The sequence below is a fragment of the Solenopsis invicta genome, chromosome 14 (assembly GCF_016802725.1).
Source record: "Solenopsis invicta isolate M01_SB chromosome 14, UNIL_Sinv_3.0, whole genome shotgun sequence".
Classification (NCBI taxonomy): domain Eukaryota; kingdom Metazoa; phylum Arthropoda; class Insecta; order Hymenoptera; family Formicidae; genus Solenopsis; species Solenopsis invicta.
Window position 1 is genome coordinate 12499964 of NC_052677.1, and position 23044 is coordinate 12523007.

At 44.9% G+C, this 23044-nt stretch overlaps 5 protein-coding genes across 12 annotated transcripts; 2 read left to right on the top strand and 3 right to left on the bottom strand.

Annotated features, from left to right (window-relative positions):
- The first annotated feature begins 956 nt into the window (after positions 1 to 956).
- LOC105201119 (PAN2-PAN3 deadenylation complex subunit PAN3) lies at positions 957 to 5631 on the top strand. Of its 5 annotated transcripts, none has more exons than XM_011169012.3 (9): positions 957 to 1155; positions 2042 to 2305; positions 2389 to 2649; positions 2734 to 3109; positions 3198 to 3314; positions 3403 to 3642; positions 3730 to 4012; positions 4386 to 4740; positions 4804 to 5631. In XM_011169012.3, exons 2-9 carry the CDS (start codon positions 2228 to 2230, stop codon positions 4918 to 4920), a joined length of 1827 nt encoding a protein of 608 aa, XP_011167314.1. In that variant the 5' UTR covers positions 957 to 1155; positions 2042 to 2227; the 3' UTR covers positions 4921 to 5631. The 5 variants fall into 5 exon arrangements, with proteins under 5 accessions (XP_011167314.1, XP_011167312.1, XP_039313052.1 ...); XM_011169010.3 differs by having other exon boundaries at positions 961 to 1208; XM_039457118.1 differs by having other exon boundaries at positions 961 to 1155; positions 2022 to 2305.
- A 438-nt stretch (positions 5632 to 6069) lies between these two features.
- LOC105201118 lies at positions 6070 to 16743 on the top strand. 2 transcript variants are annotated; one of them, XM_011169009.3, is made up of 5 exons: positions 6070 to 6379; positions 12105 to 12244; positions 12490 to 12639; positions 12732 to 12887; positions 13001 to 13125. In XM_011169009.3, the coding sequence occupies exons 2-5, from the start codon at positions 12106 to 12108 to the stop codon at positions 13033 to 13035; spliced, it is 480 nt and encodes a 159-aa protein (XP_011167311.1). In that variant the 5' UTR covers positions 6070 to 6379; position 12105; the 3' UTR covers positions 13036 to 13125. The 2 variants fall into 2 exon arrangements, with proteins under 2 accessions (XP_011167311.1, XP_039313058.1); XM_039457124.1 differs by lacking the exon at positions 6070 to 6379 and adding an exon at positions 7680 to 7744 and having other exon boundaries at positions 13001 to 16743.
- Positions 16744 to 16824: 81 nt separating this feature from the next.
- LOC105201115 lies at positions 16825 to 17802 on the bottom strand. Its single transcript, XM_011169005.3, has one exon. It carries the CDS (start codon positions 17522 to 17524, stop codon positions 17345 to 17347), a length of 180 nt encoding a protein of 59 aa, XP_011167307.1. The 5' UTR covers positions 17525 to 17802; the 3' UTR covers positions 16825 to 17344.
- LOC105201116 lies at positions 16825 to 18942 on the bottom strand. 2 transcript variants are annotated; one of them, XM_011169006.3, is made up of 3 exons: positions 18809 to 18942; positions 18255 to 18480; positions 16825 to 18135 (listed from the first exon to the last, which is right to left on the bottom strand). In XM_011169006.3, the coding sequence occupies exons 2-3, from the start codon at positions 18442 to 18444 to the stop codon at positions 17936 to 17938; spliced, it is 390 nt and encodes a 129-aa protein (XP_011167308.1). In that variant the 5' UTR covers positions 18445 to 18480; positions 18809 to 18942; the 3' UTR covers positions 16825 to 17935. The 2 variants fall into 2 exon arrangements, with proteins under 2 accessions (XP_011167308.1, XP_025993720.1); XM_026137935.2 differs by lacking the exon at positions 18809 to 18942 and having other exon boundaries at positions 18255 to 18801.
- LOC105201117 (tRNA:m(4)X modification enzyme TRM13 homolog) lies at positions 18835 to 22626 on the bottom strand. 2 transcript variants are annotated; one of them, XM_039457120.1, is made up of 7 exons: positions 21639 to 22626; positions 21364 to 21560; positions 21001 to 21186; positions 20489 to 20728; positions 19970 to 20403; positions 19220 to 19247; positions 18835 to 18942 (listed from the first exon to the last, which is right to left on the bottom strand). In XM_039457120.1, exons 1-5 carry the CDS (start codon positions 21800 to 21802, stop codon positions 19976 to 19978), a joined length of 1215 nt encoding a protein of 404 aa, XP_039313054.1. In that variant the 5' UTR covers positions 21803 to 22626; the 3' UTR covers positions 18835 to 18942; positions 19220 to 19247; positions 19970 to 19975. The 2 variants fall into 2 exon arrangements, with proteins under 2 accessions (XP_039313054.1, XP_039313053.1); XM_039457119.1 differs by lacking the exon at positions 18835 to 18942 and having other exon boundaries at positions 19161 to 19247.
- Positions 22627 to 23044: the final 418 nt, after the last annotated feature.

The following is a 23044-nucleotide window of genomic DNA, read 5'->3' on the forward strand; positions in this document are numbered from 1 at the left end:
TGTAAATAATTCAGATTATAATAAATAAAAAATTACGCGAAAGTAGACGTAATTAATCTCTGCACATTCTCGACCCCTGTTCTGGATGCAACATACGCGATACGCGTCAGATTTTATTTGCAGCAAAATGGATGTTAGCACGGACAACAACCTACATCTATTTCTCGAGAGATGGATGTGGGTTGTTGTCCGTGCTAACATCCACACTGTTTTTAACGGCGGGTTGCAAAATGGATGTGACACGTAGTTCCCATTCTGACCAGAATAGATGTGCGTCACTAGTGTACGGGAGTTTCGAAGCGTTATAGGAAAAAGGCCGCCGTGGCCGCTCTCAGGTTCCTCTCTGCCTCCATCAGAGAGGAACCTATGGAGGTAAGAAATAACGCATAATCGCATAATAACACGAGACTGACTATGCTCACGGGCCACGATTTTTCGAGTCGCCATCTCCACAACGTAAACTACACTATGATGCCAATGTACATACATACAATCGGTCAATACCACAAAATCGTACGTATTAATTTTTAACACATTATGTGTTATTTCTTACCTCCATCATGTAATGATGAGATGTCACGTTAGATTGCGGAAGAAACCAAAATTCCCGCATGGCCAATCTTAATCGATTGAAGATAATTTAACCAACATAACCCATCCTTATCGGCACTTAGTCGGTACGACAGTATAAGAGCGTCGGCCGCCATTCCGATATACGAACAACGCACGCCGAAGTCTCATCGGCGCGCGACGCGCCGCAGAACAGCTGCGATCGAAGGGGCCGCGATGGCTGGCGGGAGCGCACGCTTTCGCGAAAAGGGGACGACCGATGGCGGTGTATGTTGGCGAATGGGGGGGAGACTAGTGGAACGGCGGGATGAGGAGGTAGGAGGAGGCCGCGCGATCCGGTGGCGATACGCACGCACACACGTACGGGAGAGGAAAGAAGCCTGCGGAAGGAGAGAGAATGGGGAGAGAACTCGCGTCGTAAACACGCATGTACGCACGTACGCACGCACGCACGCACTCGCGCACGTACGTACAGCCTGCCGAAGCAAATGGAGTGGATTGTGCGCTTTCTCCTTTATCGTCCGCTGAATGGAGGAATGCTGTGAACCCACGGTGCTCGGCCACGCTCCTCGTCGGATCTTCGCTGTAAGGACCGCGCGTCATCAGACACAGTGGCCGAGGGGGGAAAGAGAGCGACGGTTCGTCCATCTGTCTGTTCATTTGGCTCGCAGCGGCGAGGCGGCCGCGGCGGAATTTCCGCGCGCTGGATTTGCGTCGCCGAGTAACGACGGCGCGACGCCGCGCGATTGCGACGCAACGCGGCGAGCGGCGCGGTGACAGCGCGGATGGGTTATGTCGGCCGATGTCGGCGATAGCCGTGTATCCGACGTCCCCGCGTTTCGCTCGCGCGCCTTTCCGCGACGCATCAAGCCGTCGGCGGACGTTCCTTGGAATTCGCCGCCGCCGCGAATTACGCTGAACCGAGCGGAGCGTCGGTTTGCCCGCGTCGCACGCGCGCCCGCGCGCGCGCGCGCGTCTTCCGTCGGCCTGTTGTCAAAATCAGCTGCCATTGCTGGCTCCTCTTTTCTCTGTTTTCGCACGCCATGCTAGCCGTCGTCGCGTCGGCGACCTCGCCGTTCCGTCGCGTATACTTGCGATTCGCGTTCCTCTGAGCGATCCGCGCGGAGTCCCCTCCGATCTGCCTTCTATGTGGCCTTGGGGGGAAAATAAATTATCCTGTTGATAAATTATCCTAGATTTTTTTACGCGCGATCGATTTATAGACAAGGTACATTGTTTTGTCTGAAATTGCAACCGACGAATCATTCGTTCTTCGGGAAAACTCCAGATTCGTGAGACAAATGCGAGAACGTTCGTGATACTGCATGAAGCTTGACAAAGAAATTCTTTAGATTAACAAAAAATTTATTGAATTGAAACATTTAATACGTGTTTACGAGCGCGCTTGTTTATAAATGCATATAGTTCTGTCACAGAATTTTTATTTATAGTGTTTGAGAATATGTTGCAGGCTCAGGAGACTGAAAGCTCGATTTACATTCGCAAAGCAAAGAGAAGGAAAAGTCAAGGTGGAGCAAAAGTTGTAAAAAGTTAGTGTGAGACGCGTAGTGGGTGGTGTATTTAATCAAGGACTATATATAGAGAGCCAGGGTGAAAGATCAGTACGAAAGTGGTAAATGCAGTGGTTGAGGAAGCAATGGACCCATCCATTTTCGTCACGTACACTCCTCAAACGAACGGAGTTCCACTGGAGTCCAAGCTTGCTACCTACATGGTGACTTATTTTTTTTTTTTTTTTTTTATTACTGCTAATAAGAGTATCTTGGATAATTATTCTGTGTAAATCACCTCATACAGAATCGTCCAAGTCCTGGCATAGGTTTGAGCACCAACTCGGTGACAAAGCATTTGTCCAACCTCTCTCTGGATACACAGAAGAAGGTTACTGCCAGTCCCGAATTTGTGCCAGGAAGAGGTCTCGCGGGCAGTAACAGTAGCTCGCCGAATCTGTTCAACAATTCCTATACCCATTCACAGGAAAATGTGGGTGGGACTACATACTTTTATTTCGGCAATGCCGGCGGCGATGCTGTTGGAACTGAAGATGGCACCGAGGCTGTAAGCACAAGTTTTGGCCTCTTTAAATAACAAGACAAGGGTAACGATAAAATTCTTGCATTATTCTTTTATCTTCAATATCAGATTGGACCCGTGGCAACAGGACAAATTGGCTACGTCTATCCAGGCACGCCTTCTCATCTGCAGTCCGTAAAACCGGCGAAGCCACCTTCGTCTAATAATTCCTCTGCTCCCTCCACCCCTCCCCCTCAGGCTGCTCCCAGCTTTTTCGTCGGTGAAAGCTTGCGACTAGAAATCCTGCAGAAAAACGGATTAATATTGGCACAACCTGATATAGTACGATTTCCCGACTTACCTAATGAGGTTGATAATTATCATGAATTATGTCCCTTAGAGCCAATCCATAAACCCGCCTCGACGGTCCTTGGATATCAAACTTCCACATACAAAGCTACCAGTATCAAGACTGGCACGCGATACTGTTTACGTCGTATTCATGGTGAGTTTGAGCTTCGCTGAAGAATAACTACTAGTGAATACCAATATTATTCAGCTGGACACTTGACTGTCAATCCTGATGCTCGTAGATTTCCGACTCGCCAACACGAAGTGTATGGTACTGGTCGACATGTGGAAGCGATTGTCACATACAAATCTGGTTCAGCTGAGAGAAGTCTTTACCACCAAGGCGTTCGGTGATCATTGTCCGTATCTCAGATGCACTCGTTTATTTCGCACATCATCTGTACATGCGCGTCTTATCGCGCTCTCACCGATCTTTTTTTTACACAGCCATGGTTTTTGTATACGATTATCATCCTGCCTCGGAGACGTTGCTGAATAAACATTTTGCTTCGACTGAGCTTAACGGTTACACCGACCCGTTCTCGTCGGATCCCAACGCGCCAAGGCCTTATAGTCATACCAAGAACACTATTCTAAGACAACAGCATAGTAGCATGCTACCTGAAAGTGTTATTTGGAGCTACATCATTCAACTCACTGCCGCATTTCGTGTTATTCATGCCGCTGGTTAGTCAGTTATATCATTTTATTATTCTCGTGTTCTGTCGTTAATTTAATTTTGCATTAATATGATCTGCGTTTTAATTTGATCAGGTTTGGCGTACAGATGCTTAGATCCCACTAAGGTACTACTTACATCGCGGACACGACTTCGTTTGAGTTGTGTCGCCATTCCAGACGTGGTTACTCTAGATGGCAACACCGCGAATCCACTCACCCTCATTCCACATTATCAGCAGGAAGATTTAGTAGCACTCGGCAAGCTGGTCTTGGCACTGGCATGTCGGAGTCTTATCGCCGTCCATCGCGACAATATGTCAGCCTCCATTGAGCTGATTACACGTTCCTATTCTACTGATCTTCGAAATCTTATCCTGTATGTCTGTGATTTTTGCTATGGCTCACTTGATATTACAAATGCTTGAAGCATTTTTTAATAATTGATTAATTAGACTCAATTTTCCGTTCTGACTGGTCCATCAAATGCATTTGTAAAATGAATCACATCCCCTGTCAATAGTAATCTTAATATCACTTGATATAAGATTATGGTAATAAGTGTAAAATATTTATTAATCTACGAAAAAAAGAATCTTTACATCACAAATTTATTATTACCAATTTGAATTTTGTGATACGCAAGAATGTTAATGCATTTCTATAGATAGGGCAAGAAAAAAAATATGATTTTTAATTTTGTTATAATCACAGTAACACAAGCTTAATATGATATAATAACACGTTTTTAGGTACTTGTTGTCGAATCAACCCCGTAAGAGTGTCACGGATCTCATGCCAATGATTGGTGCGCGATTTTATACTCAACTAGATGCCGCCCAGTTACGACTGGATGTTTATGAAAACGAACTTGCCAAGGAACTAGAAAACGGACGTTTGTTTAAATTGCTGGTCAAACTAGCGACTATCAACGAAAGACCGGAGCTTAATATGGAACCCACATGGGCAGAGACGGGCGATCGTTACATGCTCAAATTGTTTAGGGACTATGTATTTCATCAAGTGACAGCTGATGGAAGACCCTGGTTGGACCTTGCACACGTTGTAGCTTGCTTAAATAAGCTCGATTCGGGCTCGCAAGACAAGGTGATAACTTTCAACAATTTGTTCACTGTGTACATAAAGTAATCTTAAATTGTATGGTTACAGATATGCCTCATGTCTCGAGATGAGCAAAGTGTTCTAGTGGTAAGTTATGCGGAGCTACGACAATGTCTGGAAACGTCATTCGGCGAACTGGTACAATCTACAAAAGATGCTGTTTAAGGATGTGTCCTCGATAGCGTATACTCCGAACCATAAATGTGATATCATCACTTAGCGGTACTATCATTTTACTCTTTATCGAGATACTTGAGAGTGAGAACTGTCGAATTGTGTTTGGTGATATAAGAAATAACGCGCAACTGAGTTTTTGTATACATGATTTTGCTGATCGATTCAAGTAGGTACAAACGCATTATAAATGCGTTGCATTTAGGATGTAAGTCGTTAAATTTTCGGGTCTTTAAGTCTTAAGGATTTATAGGGTCCTTAAATCTTTGGGTTTTTGGATTTTCCAGTTTGGATCTTAAGATCATTAGACATAGGAATTCTTGTTATATGATGTTTGCTTCATTCAATCTTGGATTTCAAAGTGTCAAATTTTGTAATCCTTGGATCCGACTGAGCCTTGAATTCTTGTGTCAAACGATCCTTGGATCTTTGGAGTTCTGATCTCGTGGAAGTTTGAGGCGTGGGTTTTGAAGGGTATCATGTGATTTTGCGAATCAGCGAGGATTTGGATTCGCTGTAAAGCCTATTATGGTACTATACAAAATTGTACACAACTTAATAATACAGTAAACTCGTAAGGAATCTTAAGACAACACCTAAACACAATCGGTGTCTAGGATAGAGAACCTTAGTTTTTAGGATACAGCATTAATGGTAAGCATTAATTTTGAAATAAATGTTTATTTTTGAAAGCAATCCTAACTCTAATGTTGTCATTATTTCTTCCTTATCACCAAAATAATTCTAGATTCCTATTATCCCTTTTTAATTGTATAATATTCTCTCTTATAATCAGTTTTTTTTTTATTTCAGTAAGATAAGAGATTACACATATGCGTGTGTGTGTGTGGGAGAAAATAAGCTCGGTGCCCATTTATATTCCTCAACGTCAGCTCCCCTGTGCTGAAGTTTTAATTTTCAACGACGAAGGCTCAGTAATTAGGCCCCTGATTTCATTTTGAAACGTCCTGTACGACTCTCTCTCTCCATATAGTTCTATTTCTATTTATCCAGTCGCCTTTCTCTTTTCTAGGAGGGATGATCACCATGGTGACGGCAACGAAGAAGGGGAAAGATCGTCGGATGGAGCGGGGAGGATATGCATGGCGCCTGAGGGATGCCGGACTCTGGACTGACTCGGGGAGGGGGATGACTCCGGTCGGCGGCGGCAGCGGCAGTACCAGTGGCGGCAGCAACACGTAGTAGTAGCAGTCAACGGTGTCCAGGCATCGCAACGCTTAGACAGCATTCGGAACATCGAGGTCCGTTCTTCATCCGACGCGCTCATCACGGTGCATCACGCAGTCGCGTTACGGAGTGGATCTCCTACCCGCAACATCCTCCCCGTTGAGCGTGTCCGCGGCTACATAGGCGGATAATTACGGAACCAACCGGAAATACGTTTGGAAGTCAATTAAGCTTGATCCTCTGTTTGGCATCCCTGTGGCAGGTGAGTCTTTCGCGCGAGAGCAAAAAAAAAAGAGTAAGAGATTGAAGAAGAAAGAAAAGAGTGTATGTATATGTATGTATATATGTACGTATGTATGTGTGTGTGTGTGTGTGTGTGTGTATGTGTATGTGTATGTGTATGAGAGAGGAAGAAAGAGAGAGAGAGAGAACGGAACGCCGATGCTGCCGCTGCCGCCGCCGCCGCCCGGCGTTGCTGATCGATTTTCCGCGAACGAGCGGAGCGGAGCGGAGACCCGCCCCTGATTCTCGTCACTCTCCTTCGACGAAGCGCTAGAGATCCGACAATTTTTTGCACTTTATCGCTGGTCCAGCTTCCACCACGCGCGCGGTCCATCCGGGATGAGCCGAGAAGGACCGAGGGACCAGAAACTAAAAGCGGCTTTTCCCATTGTGCGCGCGTGTCTGCGACACAACGACGATCGATGCTCTTTCTGTACCCGCTCGCGCCCCTCGCACACTCTCGTTCTTGCTCAGGGTCTTTTGCTCAGAGTCGAGCTCTTTATCTTCCTCTATCTGACTTTTCGCAACCTCTTATAGGGGTCCAGTACAGGGTTAAAATCAGGAGTCTCACTTGACTCCCTAAAATCTTTTATGAACGTGACTTTCGAGACTTATGTCGAGACTTCATTGATTAGTACTATAGAATGGTGTAGAAAGTAAAGATATCAGAAATGATCAGTAATGTGTCTGAGACATACTAGATAAATTTCGGAGATCAAACGATAAGCTGGGTTTAATAAAAAAACTGATAAGATTACGGCGTCTGTGGAGGCGTCGATAATTCCGAGGGACAACTGATAACGAGGATCGTCGTGCTATGTTTTGGCGATGCGATCAGCGAAAACTTATTCCTCCCGTAGAAACTCGAGGTCTTCACCGCGTTTGCGCTATTTTTTTTTTTCCATCGTAGATAGAATAATCGGCATTCGACGGGGGTCCACCTTCGCGTTTCTGAACGGAAGGCAAAATCGCAGCTAGCAGCTAATCCCGTGCGGGCGGCGCGCGGGCCGAGATGCGAAATGACTGCCAATTCGTCCTCGTTACTTCTACCTACTACAGCCGCGTGACCGACGCGTGGGTCTGCCCGTAAAACGACGCGAGATTTTTTTTTTTAGGGGGCTGTGGCAGACACGCCGTAACCTTTTAACCCTTCATCTTCGAGCTATTTATAAGTTGAGTCGCGCGGGCGCAATAGTGTAGCGGACACCGAGGCCGTGGAATAGAGCCTGTTTCTAGGCGACGCGACGTCTAGTTTCTTGCTTTCTAGGATCTTACGGCTGCTCCGTGCGTCTTCTATGCACCGGACCAAGTCAACTTCGTTCCACTTACCGTATACATGTAGAAGGTAAATAAAAGAAGACCAAGAAGATCAAGTTCTACGACAGATGGACGAAGAAGTGGCCCCGGTAAAATACGCGGTCAATTATCTCTGCACTGCTCTTCGACCGGCCTGTAGAGCTGCACTGAGAGAAAAATTACAGTAAATTTTATACAAATTATAGTTTAATGATCATTCATGGTCACTTTTGGTGCCAACTAAATTTTTATAGAAAGAGTTGGTCAAAAAGCTAAAATATTTAGCCCGACACGTTCAACTAAATATTGAGTTGGTTTAGTTAATTCTTGTCTAAAAAATTTTTATTGGTTTACATGAATAAACTATCTTTTTTTATACAATTTAAATAATTGTTGAATCAGCTCAATGTAGTTGGACGTATCGGGCTAAATACTTTTGTTCTTCGACCAATTCTTTTTCCGAGTGTGTTTTAACCATGCAAATTCTATTAATTATTATTACTACGTAAATGTAGTAAACGAGTGTTTAAAGAGTTATATTCAGTATAATGGTGATTGCACTTACTATATAAAAATGTTCATCTTTCACTATATTTATCATCGTGATATTTTACTGTATTAATATTCGAAGTTATTACAATTTATAATAAAATTCTTTCATAGTTGTTAGAGCTATAAACACAAGGTTAACATTATAGCAGTAATGATCACAAAAGCGGTGCTAATCGTAATTCTTAAACAATGCAATTATAATCACAAATGCCAAACACTTTTCTCTCAGTGTACCAGTGGCGGAGAAGAAGACAAAAGAAAGGTCGAAGGGCGAGCTATTTGTGTGCAACTCGCATAAGTAATTTTTATTTCTGTCCTTGTCTCGGTGTGTTGATTGGAAAATCCACTATCAACGCTTTTCAGGATGATCAAATCGGCATACGGGGCGCAACGTACGACGGCGTAACAGGACGTGTATAAAAGTCCGTGAAATCGGAGTTAAAAACTCCTTTTCCATTCTCCTGCCTGCGCGAGCGAGTTTGAAAACAATTCAAGTTCCAAGGTACTAAAAGTTTCTAAACTTTCCAAAAGGAGGATCCCGAGGAGAAGCGGTGGTCACAGAAAAGTTTTCCGAAATCCCGAGGAAAACGTGCACACATACATACACATCCCGAGAAATAAAAGTTCTCGCGCCAACTGAATTTCGAATGGGCGACAGATTTGCCTGCGGTTCGAAAATTCGATTGTTGCCTCCACGAAGAAGAGGAAAGATGCTTTGCGTACACTTCAGCGTAACGTCTCGGGCTTCTCACCTAAGAATACGCGCAATGCGTCGCGTTACGTACATACTGATTTTAAGAACTTGAATCTGTACGTAACAGTAAACTTACGTCAACACGCGAGGAAAATCTTAACGTAATATTTAACATTACGATTTCCTTCGGGCGTTAAGTAAATTTACATATTACGTACAGATCTGAGTCTGAAATCTTGCGCTTAACGTAGCGTAACGCGTACGTTATAGATGTTTTGCGCGTGAAGCCTTACAGTTAAATGACAGCGACGTGAATCGCACGCTTTTCGAGCGTTTATAATTAGTACCCGTCGATTAGTCGGCCCCCTCTTATCTTTTATATCGCGTGCACAACAACAGCGTGCCTTATCTGCGGGATTTATTATTATTCTTTTATTTTATTGATAAATTTTTGTTGATCAACTCCACAGGCGCTTACTTTTACGTTCCCTGAACGGTCTCGTATTTTTAATACAACGCGCAATACCTTATCAGCAATGTGACACTTCGACCTGCTTGTTCGTCTCTTTTTCTCTGCGCGATAGCGCACGGTCAGCTAAACACCTGTTTACCTGGTACATATGGTCAAGCGAAAAAACGGACGCTTCGCGTTCACGTCGCCAGGGGCTTTATAATTTTTATCGAGCGCCCGCACGACACACGCTCGCGCCCCTCGCGCTTTCTCGATTCGACGAAAATAAAGGTCTTGTTCTTTTTCTCTTTTTGTAGGGCTCGACTAGAAACATACACCCACGCGCGCGCGAAAAGGAAAGACAAAAGCTCGTGCAGTCGTGGGTTGGACACCCGGAGAGAGCGTATATCTGGACATCGGGCAACGTCCCCTTGCTCTCGGACGTGTTGACCGCGTGTCCCCGCCGGTCTATATTCGACGGCATATTATCTGCTCGCCGATATCTCTCTCTCTTTCTCTCTCTTTTGCTCTCTCGTTCCGCATCTCGTTTTTTTTCCACCTTTTCTCTCTGTCTCTCCCTTTCTCTTGGCCACCCGCATCACGACGTTGTCGTGCCGACAATAGGTTCGACGACGAACTTGAACAAGGCAGCTTCCGCCCGCCGTCTCATTCGCGTCCGGCCGCTCCTGATGCGATGATAATTTTGTCAATTCCGTCAATCCGAGCGCGCCGCCGCGGACGATTTTCCCTACGAATTGTTTGAACATAAGCGGAGATTCGCGCGAGAGGAGGAGAGCCAGAGAACCGGGGCCAGTCGGCCGACCGACCGACCGACCGACCGGTGGTGGTCGAGCAAGATTGCTGACGAGTGCTGATTGTCTCAATGTCGGCTAATAGCGAGAATGACTAAGGATGCGTGCAGCGAAACGCATGACACCGAACGAAACGCGTCGTGCCCAACTTCTGCGGACTCTCGCACAACCGTTCTTTTAATAGATTATACATTCTTTGATTTCTTCTGGATCTCCTCCACCTTCTCCTCGTACGTTCTATTCTCGGACTTGCATTTTACTCTGTGTATTCCTTTGAACCATATTTGACGCCGTGGCGCCGCATTTCAGCTCTCTCTCTCTCTCTCTCTCTCTCTCTCTCTCTCTCTCCCCCTAATCTTGGAAGCTAGAAATCGAGTTGGAGCCCTGGGAACTTGGAAGCTTTTGAAGTCCACGGTTTCCGCAGCTCGTGAGAGCCGTGTCTTTGAATCTTGAATACGCTTCTCAGATTTATAGCAAGAGCAGCCGAGATTATGTCGCTGCTTATTCATGAACTCCCGACGTTACACAGAGAATAATCCATCATCGTCCGCCGATGTGGAAATGCCGGTCGCCGAATTCTCCCCTGGGCGACACTCGTCCAACTATCGCTCGTGATTAATTAGTCCTGCAGCCTTGGTGACCGCCCCGATCGTTGTCGTCGTTGGAGGCACATCGCTTCCAATCGTGTGCGAAACGATGGCATCGATCTAAGGCAAGACCTTGAGCCAATCGTTAATGCGTTCGTATCGCTGCGTACCCTCCAATAAATCAATCTTCGGCTTCCGCACGCTGAACTGGACAGGGCCGGTGTGTGCGGCCAGTCACTTTTCGTCGGACTTGCACATGAACGTCCAAATGAATTTTAGTCGTGAGCGCCTTGGATTTGCTAATGTTACAGCCAAACGAGAGTGGCGATAGTTGTAATTTAAACTTCGTACGATTGTAACTTAAATTTTATACGGTTGGATGCTGTGTATGTATGTATGTATGTATGTATGTATGTATGTATGTATGTATGTAAATTGCCTGGACGCCTGGACACATGGATTTTAATGCGTTGCAACGTTTGAGAATTATCATTAGTTTCCGCAGCTATCGCGGAAGCGCGAGCGAGATTGTCGAAACGAGGACGACGTTACAATTGGCCTCGTACACGAGAAGTATCCAACGCTAAATGATTAAAACGCGAATTATTCGCGGTGGCGTAAGATTTTATTTTTAGCGATCCCGTTCTCTCGCAACGACGCTATACGCGGCCGGAGTTAATTATCCTTTGCGGTTCTCGTTAAGGGCCACTTGTCACCGTGGCCGGGAGGTCGAGATGATCGCGGGTGAATCGTAACGAGAACGGGGAGCGCATCGTTCCCGAAAAGGTTTAATAACCGCGCCAACTGATCGGATTCCGCGAATTTGATGTGTACGTCACGGTGCCTCTTCCTTTGTGCCGGCCTGTCCGTGCCTCGTGACGTGGATCGCGTTATCGGCGATGACGGGCCGCTTTAATAGAGATTGACGGACTGGCTTTAATTAACGTCAGCGTGAAATCCAGCATAAAGAAATCTTCGCTTCGCCGACTGCCTCGCGAGAACGGAGCCCGAATGCTTGTATATAAAAAAAAAAAAAAATCAAAGCGCGTCACTGTGAGAGGCTCATCCGTTTCTCGGTCCGATAATTTATCGCAGTTGATTCGCCACGATAATCTATTGATTCAGCTCGAAAGGACGTCGAGCGGTTGTCGCTATCGCGAAATTATCAGATTTACAATCTGGCCCGTTTACAGAGAAATATTTACCGATCTGGAAGCGAAATCTGCTTTGTATAATAATATAGTAGGCAAATGTTGAGGCTGTAATTATAAGAATGCCTGATGAAGCGTTCCCTTTTCTTTATTCTCCGACAGAATGAAGCTGTGGTGGAGTTTGGCTCTCGTGGCCGTCGCCCTGTTGATGATTCTTACGACCGCGCGAGCGGAAGCTGATCTGTGGGAGGAGGATGACAAGGAGGTGCTTGTGCGGACAGTGCGTGGTACTAAGGAACGAAGTGAGTGCTTCTGTCTGTAATTAATCCGTTACCCCCTTCCACGATCGTGACGTTATTTTATCGAGCGGTCGCGAATATAGACCGTCTATATATATAACACACGTATATAAACGGCGTAATTAGAAGTCGTTCCCTATCGACCTTAAAAGTCCCTCTTTGCCTCCCTTTCTCTTTCTCTTTCTCTATTCACTTGATCGACGTTACGTCCAATTGTTTCTATTGACGTTTCGCGTCTGCTGACGCAGCATCCGGCAGCTCCTCGTCGTGCAGATACGTAAAGGGTCAATGGTCGGAATGCGACTCGAATACCAACACGCGGTCGCGTACTCTGAGCCTCAAGAAGGGCGACAAGTCCTGCGAGCAGACCAAGACTATACAGAAGAAATGCAAGAAAGGTGAGTCCGCGATTAACGCTCTCAGGTAACGCAGTCGCAGGAAGCGTATTCGGGGTGACGCATATGTTTTCTAATTCGATCGTTGACCGTAGCATGTCGATACGAGAAAGGCACGTGGAGCGGATGTGTGAATCAGATGATGACGAGAATCGATAATTTGAAAGCGAACAGCGATACATCCTGCGAGAAGACGCGACGACTGACCAAGAGGTGTAAACCGGAGACCAACACCAAGAAATCTGCCAAAGGTAAAGATTTCTCTCGTACGGTCGATTGACTTGTCGGGCTCGTGGCAGCCCGCGGGGTGTGAGAAAAATTCAAGCAACAAACGCGAGCCCTCGTTTGTTTTTTTTGTTTCCAGGTGAACGATCGAACAAGAAATCGGGCAAGCAGTAATTATCTGCCAATCTCCAATCACATTTCTTCTAATCGGGCAACGAAAGCGCACTCTCATCTCTACGACCCCCTACCTTCTCTCGACCCCTTTTCCTATCGCCAATTAATTGCGAGGCAGAGCACAAATTTGGATCGATTGTCGATCGAAGCGTTTATCATGTATACTGCCTAGGAGTCATTTCGGATGCAGCAACGCGCGCCGCGTAACTGCGAAACCGTTTTCAAGGTGCGCTGCCGTCGATTAATTACTGTTAATAATTATGGGATAGTGCATACGTTTCGGTGATCGCATTTGTTCTCGGCAGTAACTCGGTTATTAACCCTTTTGGAATATCCTTGCCATTATCGCAATAATTCACGTCAGGTGTACAATTGCGCGCAAATTTTGGTTTAAATATTTCAGTAATTTCGAGCAAATATAGCAGATTGGTTATATCTAATAAATCCATGTTTGTACGGAAGGTTTCATGTGCGTAAATATACACCTGACGAAGAGATTCTTCTATCTAACCCATTGACATAATTTGCGACGAGTTCCTCTGTAGAGGAGTTATTGATCGTATAAAGGTATTCTATAAATGGACGTTGGCGAGATCTTGGAGGGTTAAGCCGCGCAATCAACCGGAGAATCGATTGGGAACCGATACGTAACACGTTCGAGATGACGAAAACTAAACACGGCCGATCGTTCGGATGCACAGTGGTGCGGTTTTTGTATTGAATTTTCGCGAATTCGTGACATCCGCATTTTCTCTCGGCGCGAAATTTTTTTCATGAATTTCGAATTCAGATATCTAGATCCGCGAGGATTCAGGAATTGGCTCTCTCTCAGTGTGTTCCTGCAAAAATCTGCACCACTGGTTGTCCGATTAACGAGCGCACACATCGTAGAGCTCCCCGACTAGAAGCAGCCGCCATTTCGGAGGTTCGCAGAGGAAAATAAGATCATTCGCCAAAGTTGTTCTCTCGTCTTCCCGCAGCGATATTATATTATTATAATTAATATCATTGTTTATCACACAAGAAGCAGCGATCCCCATTTGGCTTAGCTGCCGATCCACTTAAAATCATGTACAATATTTGTCATACTAAACAGCTTTCATTCGATTGTCACATAAATATACAATATTCGGTGTTCAAAGTAACTGTGTCCTGTATCATGTAACACGCGCGAGATATTCCGACAATTATTACGCCGTCGCGAAGGTTCGTCAGTTTAAAGAAGGCTTGCTCGCGTGCCAAGAAGCTAATGGCATTTGTTCGCCCCATGTGGCGTCCTCAAAAAGAACGGTCACGTCAAATCAAAAATTGCGAAATCAAAATAAACGATCAAAAGAAACGCGTCAAAATAAACGATCAAACGAAACGCATCAAAATAACATTTGTCGAGAGAGAACGAAAATGAAAAAAAAATGCAAAAATATACTAATATATATTTAGCATAGAATGTTCGCGCGAGCCTAATGAATTTTTCCGGAATCCTCCGCGCCCCCCTCTCGGCAGGACGTTGTCACTTCCGATGTTAATATTCGCAGTTAACGTTTATAATAATAATAATAATGTATCAAGTGATAACTGGCAAATATGGAAACTCGCCAATGAGCATGAAAATCAAACTGAAATAACTCGTCGTCTCATCAAGCATGCACGTTCGCGCGTGCAAGAGAGAGAAAAAGAGAGATAGATCACTGGATATCTTTTCGACGTCACAAAAAAATCAAATCCCTCGTCCCTGCATACAAGATTGTAATTCGTTTCTAAGTCTAGATGTATAACCGGAGGGCTCGTCGGTGAGAGGAAATTAAGCTGTTTGCGCGTTTGGTACTGCACGCGACTCGCGACCCGCGACGTGCGGACGTGTCTCGCAAAAAGCATAAGGGGTGGGTGAGACCCGGGGAGAGAGTATTTTTCACATACAGTAATATTTTGAAGGTGTCTCTTCCTCATCTCCATCCAGATCTCCGATACGCGACGGAGGCTCAGAGGTCCTTCAGCTCCGAAAGTCAGACGAACGTCGCGATCGTCGACGAGTTCTTCCACGTGTCGGATTCAAAGGAGACCTCTCCAGGAGTCTTCTCTGATCTAAGACCCTATGGACGCCGTACGCGCGGAATCGCGCGCGCGTCATCATCAAGCGCCTAGTTCTAACTCCCGTATTACAGCATATCATCATTACGCGTGAAGCGAATCTTATCGATAAACTAGGATAGCGTTATCTCCGTTTTATGGGCTCTTCGCTAATTACTGTCCCCATTGATCCTCCAACCGGTGAACTCGGATCCGCCGGACATTCGCTCCCTCCTTTTCCTCCTACCCCTCCCCGAGTTGCCAGGGTCGAAGCTGTGTTCCGCACCGAGACCAGTTCGTAACCAGTTGGAAACACGCCACAAAAGTGGACTCGTTATGTGCCGGTTGAAAGCATTAAATGTGTCTCCCATGAACGTTACATCTATTGTATAATGCGTGCTAATTACATGGGCGAGCCGCGGAGATTACTCGCGCGACTCCTCTCGAAAGGGAGAGGTCCTTCGGTGTCAAAAACATTCATTCCAGAAACGCGCGATCGCGTACCACACCTTTTTACGAAAATGCGCAAGTTTGCATGCCTCTTAGTTGTCGTAGGGATCTTGCGCTCTTTAATGACCGTACAGGATTGCGCAATTCTGAAGTACATTCGAATGCGTCATGCAGTTATCTCGGCAATGTAGAACAGATGTAACGAGTCTCGTGCTTGACTTCTCTGTGTGGAGCTCGCAGGAAGCTCTCCATGTTTTAATCGCATTGTAACATAGCATGATAGAAAGATACATCAGTAAACCTAGAGACTAATTTTTCAGATTCTTCGATAAAACTACACAAGACGTTTCTGGGAGAGTGCGTACGTCGATAGCAAAGTGTTCCCTTGGAGAAATTTCAAAGCGGATTTCTTCCCGATCTATCCAATTTTATAACGAGTCGTGAATTGAATTCCGCACACGCGGTGCCTTGCGAATCCCGCGACTGTCGGGGAAAGGTCACCAGTACATTTTTAATTTCCGCCTTTAATTAGTTCTGCTCTGAAAAATCCCTCTCGATATTTCTTCCGGACCAGTCTCTTGCTATCTGCGTGCATTGCGTCTCCCATTTGGAACAAGAATCATAGATATTCTAGATATTATAATAAGAGAATCGTTCAAAACTTTATTCGTTAGAATTAAAATAATTAGAGGCATACGAATCGCCGTTCAATTACGGACCGTTGAGTTTCATAATCGTCGATCTTGTTGAATGGTTTAATCTCGTTAGTGCAACTATAGAAATTGTAATAGGCTGCTTTGACCATTTTCATTGGTACGACAGATCGCCAAAAATTTTCTACGCATTTCGTTAAGATTAAACAAATTCGATTGTACATTTTCCAAAGACGTGAATTTGTTGTACGGATCGGTAACTGCTTCCCAACGATTTAGACGAATGATTGTTAAGGGTATTTGTATAAATCGCTGATCGTGCGGTTGCCTCATTACGAACAATTTTGTCGTTCAGATCGTATAGCTTAGGATAGCTTCTGAATTTTGGATGTAATCGTAGCTCGGTGAAATCGGTGATTTTCTTTACGAACTACTATAAAAATTGTATAATGCATCTACTTACTTATTGAAGTAATTGTGTAACCATTACACATGTAACAAAAATCCAATGTTGTCAATAAAAGTAAAATATTATATATACAAGAGTGATGTGGTTCATTCGAAATGCATTGACCGGGATTCGCGATCCTAATTTTGTAAAGTGATTTGGAGGTTGAGATTTTCATATAACATATATTTTATTCGTAAAACGTATCGATACAAAAATTACAAAAGTGCTCGATTTATCGATATCATAGAAAATTACTTCGAACAAGAGTATATTTAATAATATCAAAAATGGACGGACAAAATTTTCTTTCAATGATACTTTGTTATAAATTAGTTCCATTTTATAAAAACTTTTTGTAAATTCAATTTTATAAAAACTCCTATAAATTGCATTAATTAAAAAAGAATTACGCACGTGTGTTAATAAAAAATATATTAATACGAAATATATAGTAAATGGACGGAATATCAGATCTTTCAACTTACACGATCAGTATTTGTGTCTATGCAATACTGCATCAATATACGAGATGTGTCCCAAAAAGAGCAGTTATAAATGGTTCTGAATATTACTTACGTTCGACTTATGTTAGCAAAAATACTAATCGGCAGTTTCGTTTATACATTTTGGAATGAGAAAAAATGTACGAACTATGGATACAATATTTTTGGGACAGTGCTATCTGTTCTCATGCACTGGAAACGGATAGCTTTCTGGAATACGCTTTGCCCTGCCATTCTTGGTCGGATGGCAACGGCTCGTGTCGTAATTTGCAGAGACGTGCGCCGTATCTCAGCATCACGATTATAATGCAAACTACGAAGAGAGTCAGGCAGGCCGTGGCAGGCCAGAAAACGTGCAAGCCCATAATAAGGAATTGTTTCTATGCTGCCTGAGATTATTGCCTATTTGCAACTAGTGTTGCGTGCAGTTGTACAATAACTCTGAAACAACTTGCGGACAAAGTCGCTACGGTGTTTCAATCACTTTTTTTGATTATATAAATGTCACGTAAAAAAATTAAAATAAAAATTATTCTTAACGTATGTAAAAGCAGGGGCAATGTGCCTACGAAAACAACGTTAGTGACGAGGAGTTTCAGCGTACAGTAGCCAGAAGTTGGAGGCTTCACAATGCTATTGACTGTGAGTGCAAAGGGCTAATTAAACTCTATTGGGTTCAATTAAACTCGTGACTTTGAACGTATGATTCTTAAGCGTGGGTGTTACTACCACTGTTTTCCAACACTGCTTGCTAGTCGTTCTTGTCAGCCTACTTTTTAGATCTCACTCTCGCGCTTTTGCATCTCCATGTACTCCTGCGGCTGCGGTGTGGTACGCTGAGATTCCGTATCGTTATACTGAATAATCTCGTGCCTCACTTGGGGATACTTGATGGCACCGGACTCTAATTCACTCAGGTCGAGCGGCGGGGTTTTGTGTGGTAATACAGTCCATAGAGGTTGAATCCACCTATTGCCTAAATCCCAATAGGACAATATGCTATTAAAAAATAAGAAAAACTGTATCAGTCGCGCGAGCTCGCAGCAAGCTATGCGATGACTCTTAGGCCCTAAACGGAGGGGACACTGTACTCACCTGAGTGGCGATTCCGCCAATATTCACGGTGCCGCGAGCACCAGCAGAACACAATGTTCAGGATGAAGAGAAATCCGCCTAGAACAGCGCAGAAGGCGATTGTGACATAGAACGCTGTAAAGTCGCCGTATTCGTGCTCCTTGAAATACGGATTCTTCAGGTACTCCTCGCGCTCGTCTAGAATGGACATGTCACAACGTTAACGGCTTCGTCACTCGCTTACTTTCTGAAAGAAAAAAAAGAAAGAAACAGGAAGGCCCTGTTAGTGCGATGAGAATGTCGCGAGGCTATCAGGCGTGGCTTGGCTTGGCGTGGCGTGGCGTGGCATGGCGCGCCACATAGGACGCGTGTGTATGTATACACAAAGTTCATGCGTATCGATTGATGAATCGGCGCCTATCGTTATCTTTAACGCGACACGCATGAGTACGCGCGGTCAGGTGAAAACGGATATAGGTCACGAAAAGCGAACGCGCGTACGTGCATACGTACGTATGCGTGGATTCAACGGTAATCACGCGCGTGCTATATATGTATACGGCTCGTGCACGTACCTCAATGGAGTTTCTTTTTTTTCTTCTTTCCTTTTTTCGCGTCGTCGGTGCCAGTTTCCCTCGGGGACGTAGCGGTACCGCGAAAGATGGGCGACAAAAGCAGCAAGTCGAGCCGCGTACGCATCGAACGTACTCTGGAATGTTTGAACGGCGTTAGATCACTCGTATTGGGCGGGGCATCCCGTACAGTGGGGGGACAAATTACTTGTGACTTGCGTACTACTTCGTTCACGTAATCGAGTCGGTAAGTTCGAGATTGACTGTACCGACCGAGGCGAGTATAAAAAAAAATATATATAGCGGCCGGTAATCAAGAGATGTTAATTCAGCCATTCTCGCGCCGAAATATGAATTAACGTAGAAATGCATTTATTGGCGACAAATGTTAGAATGATTTTTCAGACAACGTACAGATTAGATTGGTGATAAATGCAACATAGGGGAAAGTAGGTAAATTGCACGCACCTAAGGGAAATTTATCGCAGTGAAGTGATTTTTAAAGTTGAAATCGATACGAGTACAGAAATAGAAACTTTAAACATTTTTTTATCATTATGTATTGTCATATTGAACAATTTTTTATTTGGTAATGCTATATTCAGCAAAAAGAAGCAAGTGGTTAAACGAAAAAATTTCTCGGGCCTTGGGTAATTGTACGTGCGGTTGGATAAATGGACGCGGAGGAAAAATGAGGTTATAGCCCATTCTTTTAACTACACTACACTGTACTAGTGGCACTATAGTTGATCTCACGTGGTCTCACGCCTTTCAAGATGGATGCGTAAAATTGTCGACGGCGAACTTGATTTGATAAAAAAACAATTACTTGATGACTATTTAATTAAATTTAATAAACAATAGCTCAAAGAACGCAGGGAAAAACGTACTTTTGTTAGGTATAACAAAATTAAATGACTAAAGTAAAAATACGGACTTATTGCCTTATTTTCTGAATGCCAAAATCACAAGAAAAATCATGATTTTACTTTTTCTTATTTTTTCAATTAACTACGTTTTTAAATGATATAACGTATGGTTATATATTTAAAAAATGCCTTCAGCCTACAAATATCGTCGTGATATAATTTCTATTCATCGGGAAGGTGCCAAACCACGAAGCGTACAATTACCCAGTGCGTACAATAACCCTACTTTCCCCTATTCCAGTCACGATGAACGTTCTCGCGTGGCTACCACGCACATGTTTTCTAACGAGACGTCCGTGGAAGTATAGTAAAGCAGCTCGGCTTGAAATCCAACGCTCTCCAAAAAGATCAAGCGACCCCAATTCAACAGCGTTTTAGCCTTGCGTCCAATAACTTCGCGCTCGTCCAATTTCGGGGACCGGTTGGTGGTCGTGGGATCATACGGCGAGTGAGCGTCGCTCTTCAAACGCAAGCCGCAGGTCGCCCAACTGACGATGCTGCATAGAACGGGGAATTCGTCCGCGGTGAAGCCGCATCGTTGTAAGTATTCCCGGCCCACGTACGACGTGTACTCGCATTTGTGGTGACAGCAAAAAGCGACGATTAGACCGCGCACGTCGACTTTGGGTTCGCTGTCCATCGACTTCGTCAAGCAACGTATCGTTAAGTCTAAAAAAAGTTTTATAATATTTTATCGTGGATTATAATATAAGATAAAAACAGAGATTTGTTACTAATAATGAAAGGGGTATACCAGTGGCCGCGCCGCAGAGGTGCTTCGCTATGCCAACCTTGTGCTTGATTGGCTGGATTTCCATGATTTGATTTAGCTGCAGATCAGCGATGTCGGCGCGTATTCTTTTTATCGCAAGACAACTCTCTTCTCTCTTAAGTTTATTGTCATTTTTATGACGGTGACTGGAACGGTCGACTAGTAAAATGCAAGAGTTGGATTTGTTCTTTACAATCTGCCCCAGCCAATATGTTAATTGAGCTGTTTAAATACGATTTCATTTAGTACTTATTGCAGTGACTTGTCCGAAATAACTGATCTATTCTTTTCAAATAAATTTTTTGCACTAATGTCTATTTTCATCAATGTAGATTAACTTTAATCTCTGTTTAATTTGCTCCTTATCCTTTTCTAGTTTTAAAAATTAGAAAAAGATAAAGAGCAAATTTAACTGACATTAAACACAATGACATTAAAATTAATCTACATTGGTGAAAATGGACATAAGAGAATTATTAGATGTCGAGATGTACCTTTCCCAGCTCCAAATTCGATGAAGCAAGTGTCATCTTGCAGGAGGCCAGCTTGCTCCAGATGTCCCAGCAGGGATGCATTTTGGAGCAAGTGCTTTCTAATATTACTACCACAGGTTTCATCGTTCAATTTGTCTTGGAGCACATCGTGCTTCAGAATTGTTTGGGAAAACTCTGGCAACTCTTCTGAATGGAACAAGATGGAGAGAGAAACATAAATATGGAACTTTTTTTTATCAGATTAGAAAATATATCAGAGATGTGTTTCACTGCTCTTAGAATGCTCGTTTTATTCTTGTTACTTATCGAATATTAAACAAGGCGAGCGTTAAATGAAACACGCCCCAGGTGATTCAATCCTACCGTAGGCGGCATGAATCTTCCTTATCACCGTTCCGACGACGGACTCGTCGAGCTGCGACAGAGGCACGCGCGGCGGCGCCGCGATAGTCTCACCGTCCAAGTTGGCTCCCTCGACCACAAACGCGGGCCGTGCGTCCAGCTTTTGCTTGACGTTGCACACGCCCAGGTGTTTCGTCAACCTTGATCGGTAGCACGTGCTGAAAGAGAGACAGACGCTCCGATAGATACTAATTAGACGCTAACTAGAATGCCCCGCGATTCCAATGAATACTTGCTGCGTGGGATCCAATGGACACGGCACTCTCTCGTCCCCGGCGTCGGCGGCGTCGCGCTGGTGCTCGCCGCAGTACCGCCGGCCTTCCCGCACTGTCATACGACAGAACCGCTTCTTGCGCTCGACGAAATATGCGCAGTGATTGCCATCTGTCATACCCGTCATTCGCGACGAGGTTCTCGGACACTTTTGCTCTCCGTGGAGACCGTTGGAGGTTAGGATTATCACTTCGCGGCACGGAGCAACCGGAGTGACGTAAAGTTAGAGGTTTGTACCCGGCTCGCCGCTAGATGGCGCCACCATTCGCTTTTCCTCCCGAAACGACCGGGATTAGTGTCACCGACGTTCCTAACGAGGGCGCCGCGTACGCGGTTTCATACACGTATGTATCTCGAAATCGCGAATTCCGATCGCGAGTAATCTGGAGTAATCCTCAACCGCCGCGCGCAATCTCGTATTCGAGAGCCGAGAACGCATAAAGAGAGAATGAAACAAGTAAGTGTATATGCGAATGTCGTAATCGTGAGAAATCCTCCTCGAGACCCGCGCTTGTCCTTGAACGCGAGCGAGAACTCGGAACCGATCCTCGAGCGTGTCTTCGAGAGTCTCGTGAACTTCCCTAATAGCACGTGATATCAAACAAATATCGTGATATCGTACAAATATACGTGCGATATCATGATGTGATATTGTTGAATATTCGTACGATATCTGAAATATCCTAGGAATATTCATACAATACCTCGTGTCGTAGCGTTAGCCGTGCCTAGCGTCCCAGTTCTTCCCCCCTCGGGACGCGGGTGGTTCACGAAATTTTTCTTTACGGATTTTTACGGAATCCTTCGAACAATATTTCCGGATTGCCCCTCGGTGTATTTATCGTTCACCGTTGAGGGACCCGCGGGCGTGCGCGCGCGCGCGCGCGAGTAATTCGCTAATGTAGAGCTTACCCCGATACCAGCCCGTCTCAAAGTTCACCTTTCGCCCCCTCCCCCCTCTTATCTCTCCCGTCCGACCACCCTTCCACCCGCTCGTCCTCCGTAATTCCCTTTTCTCGTAGCTCGTTCTCTCTATCCCGCCGCAACTTTTCCCCGGTCGGCGACGGCGGCCGGCCTCACCAGCCGCCTCGCGCTCGCGGCGTTATCTATCCTCTTGAAGCGAGCTATTACCCGATTGTTTCTTAAATAAAATATCATCGGAGTCCCGTCGCCAACCACTCACAATAATAATTGCCTCGCCAGTGTGTCAACCGATCCACCCTCGCGCGCGCGGACCGCCCCTCGTCTGCCTCGCCGGATATCTCTCCCCCTTTCTTTCCTCTTCCTTTTATTTTTCCGCCCCGTTGTCCGGAGACGGGCCGCGAAACGGAAACTCGACGACTCGCGTAATGTCACAGTGTATCGCGTT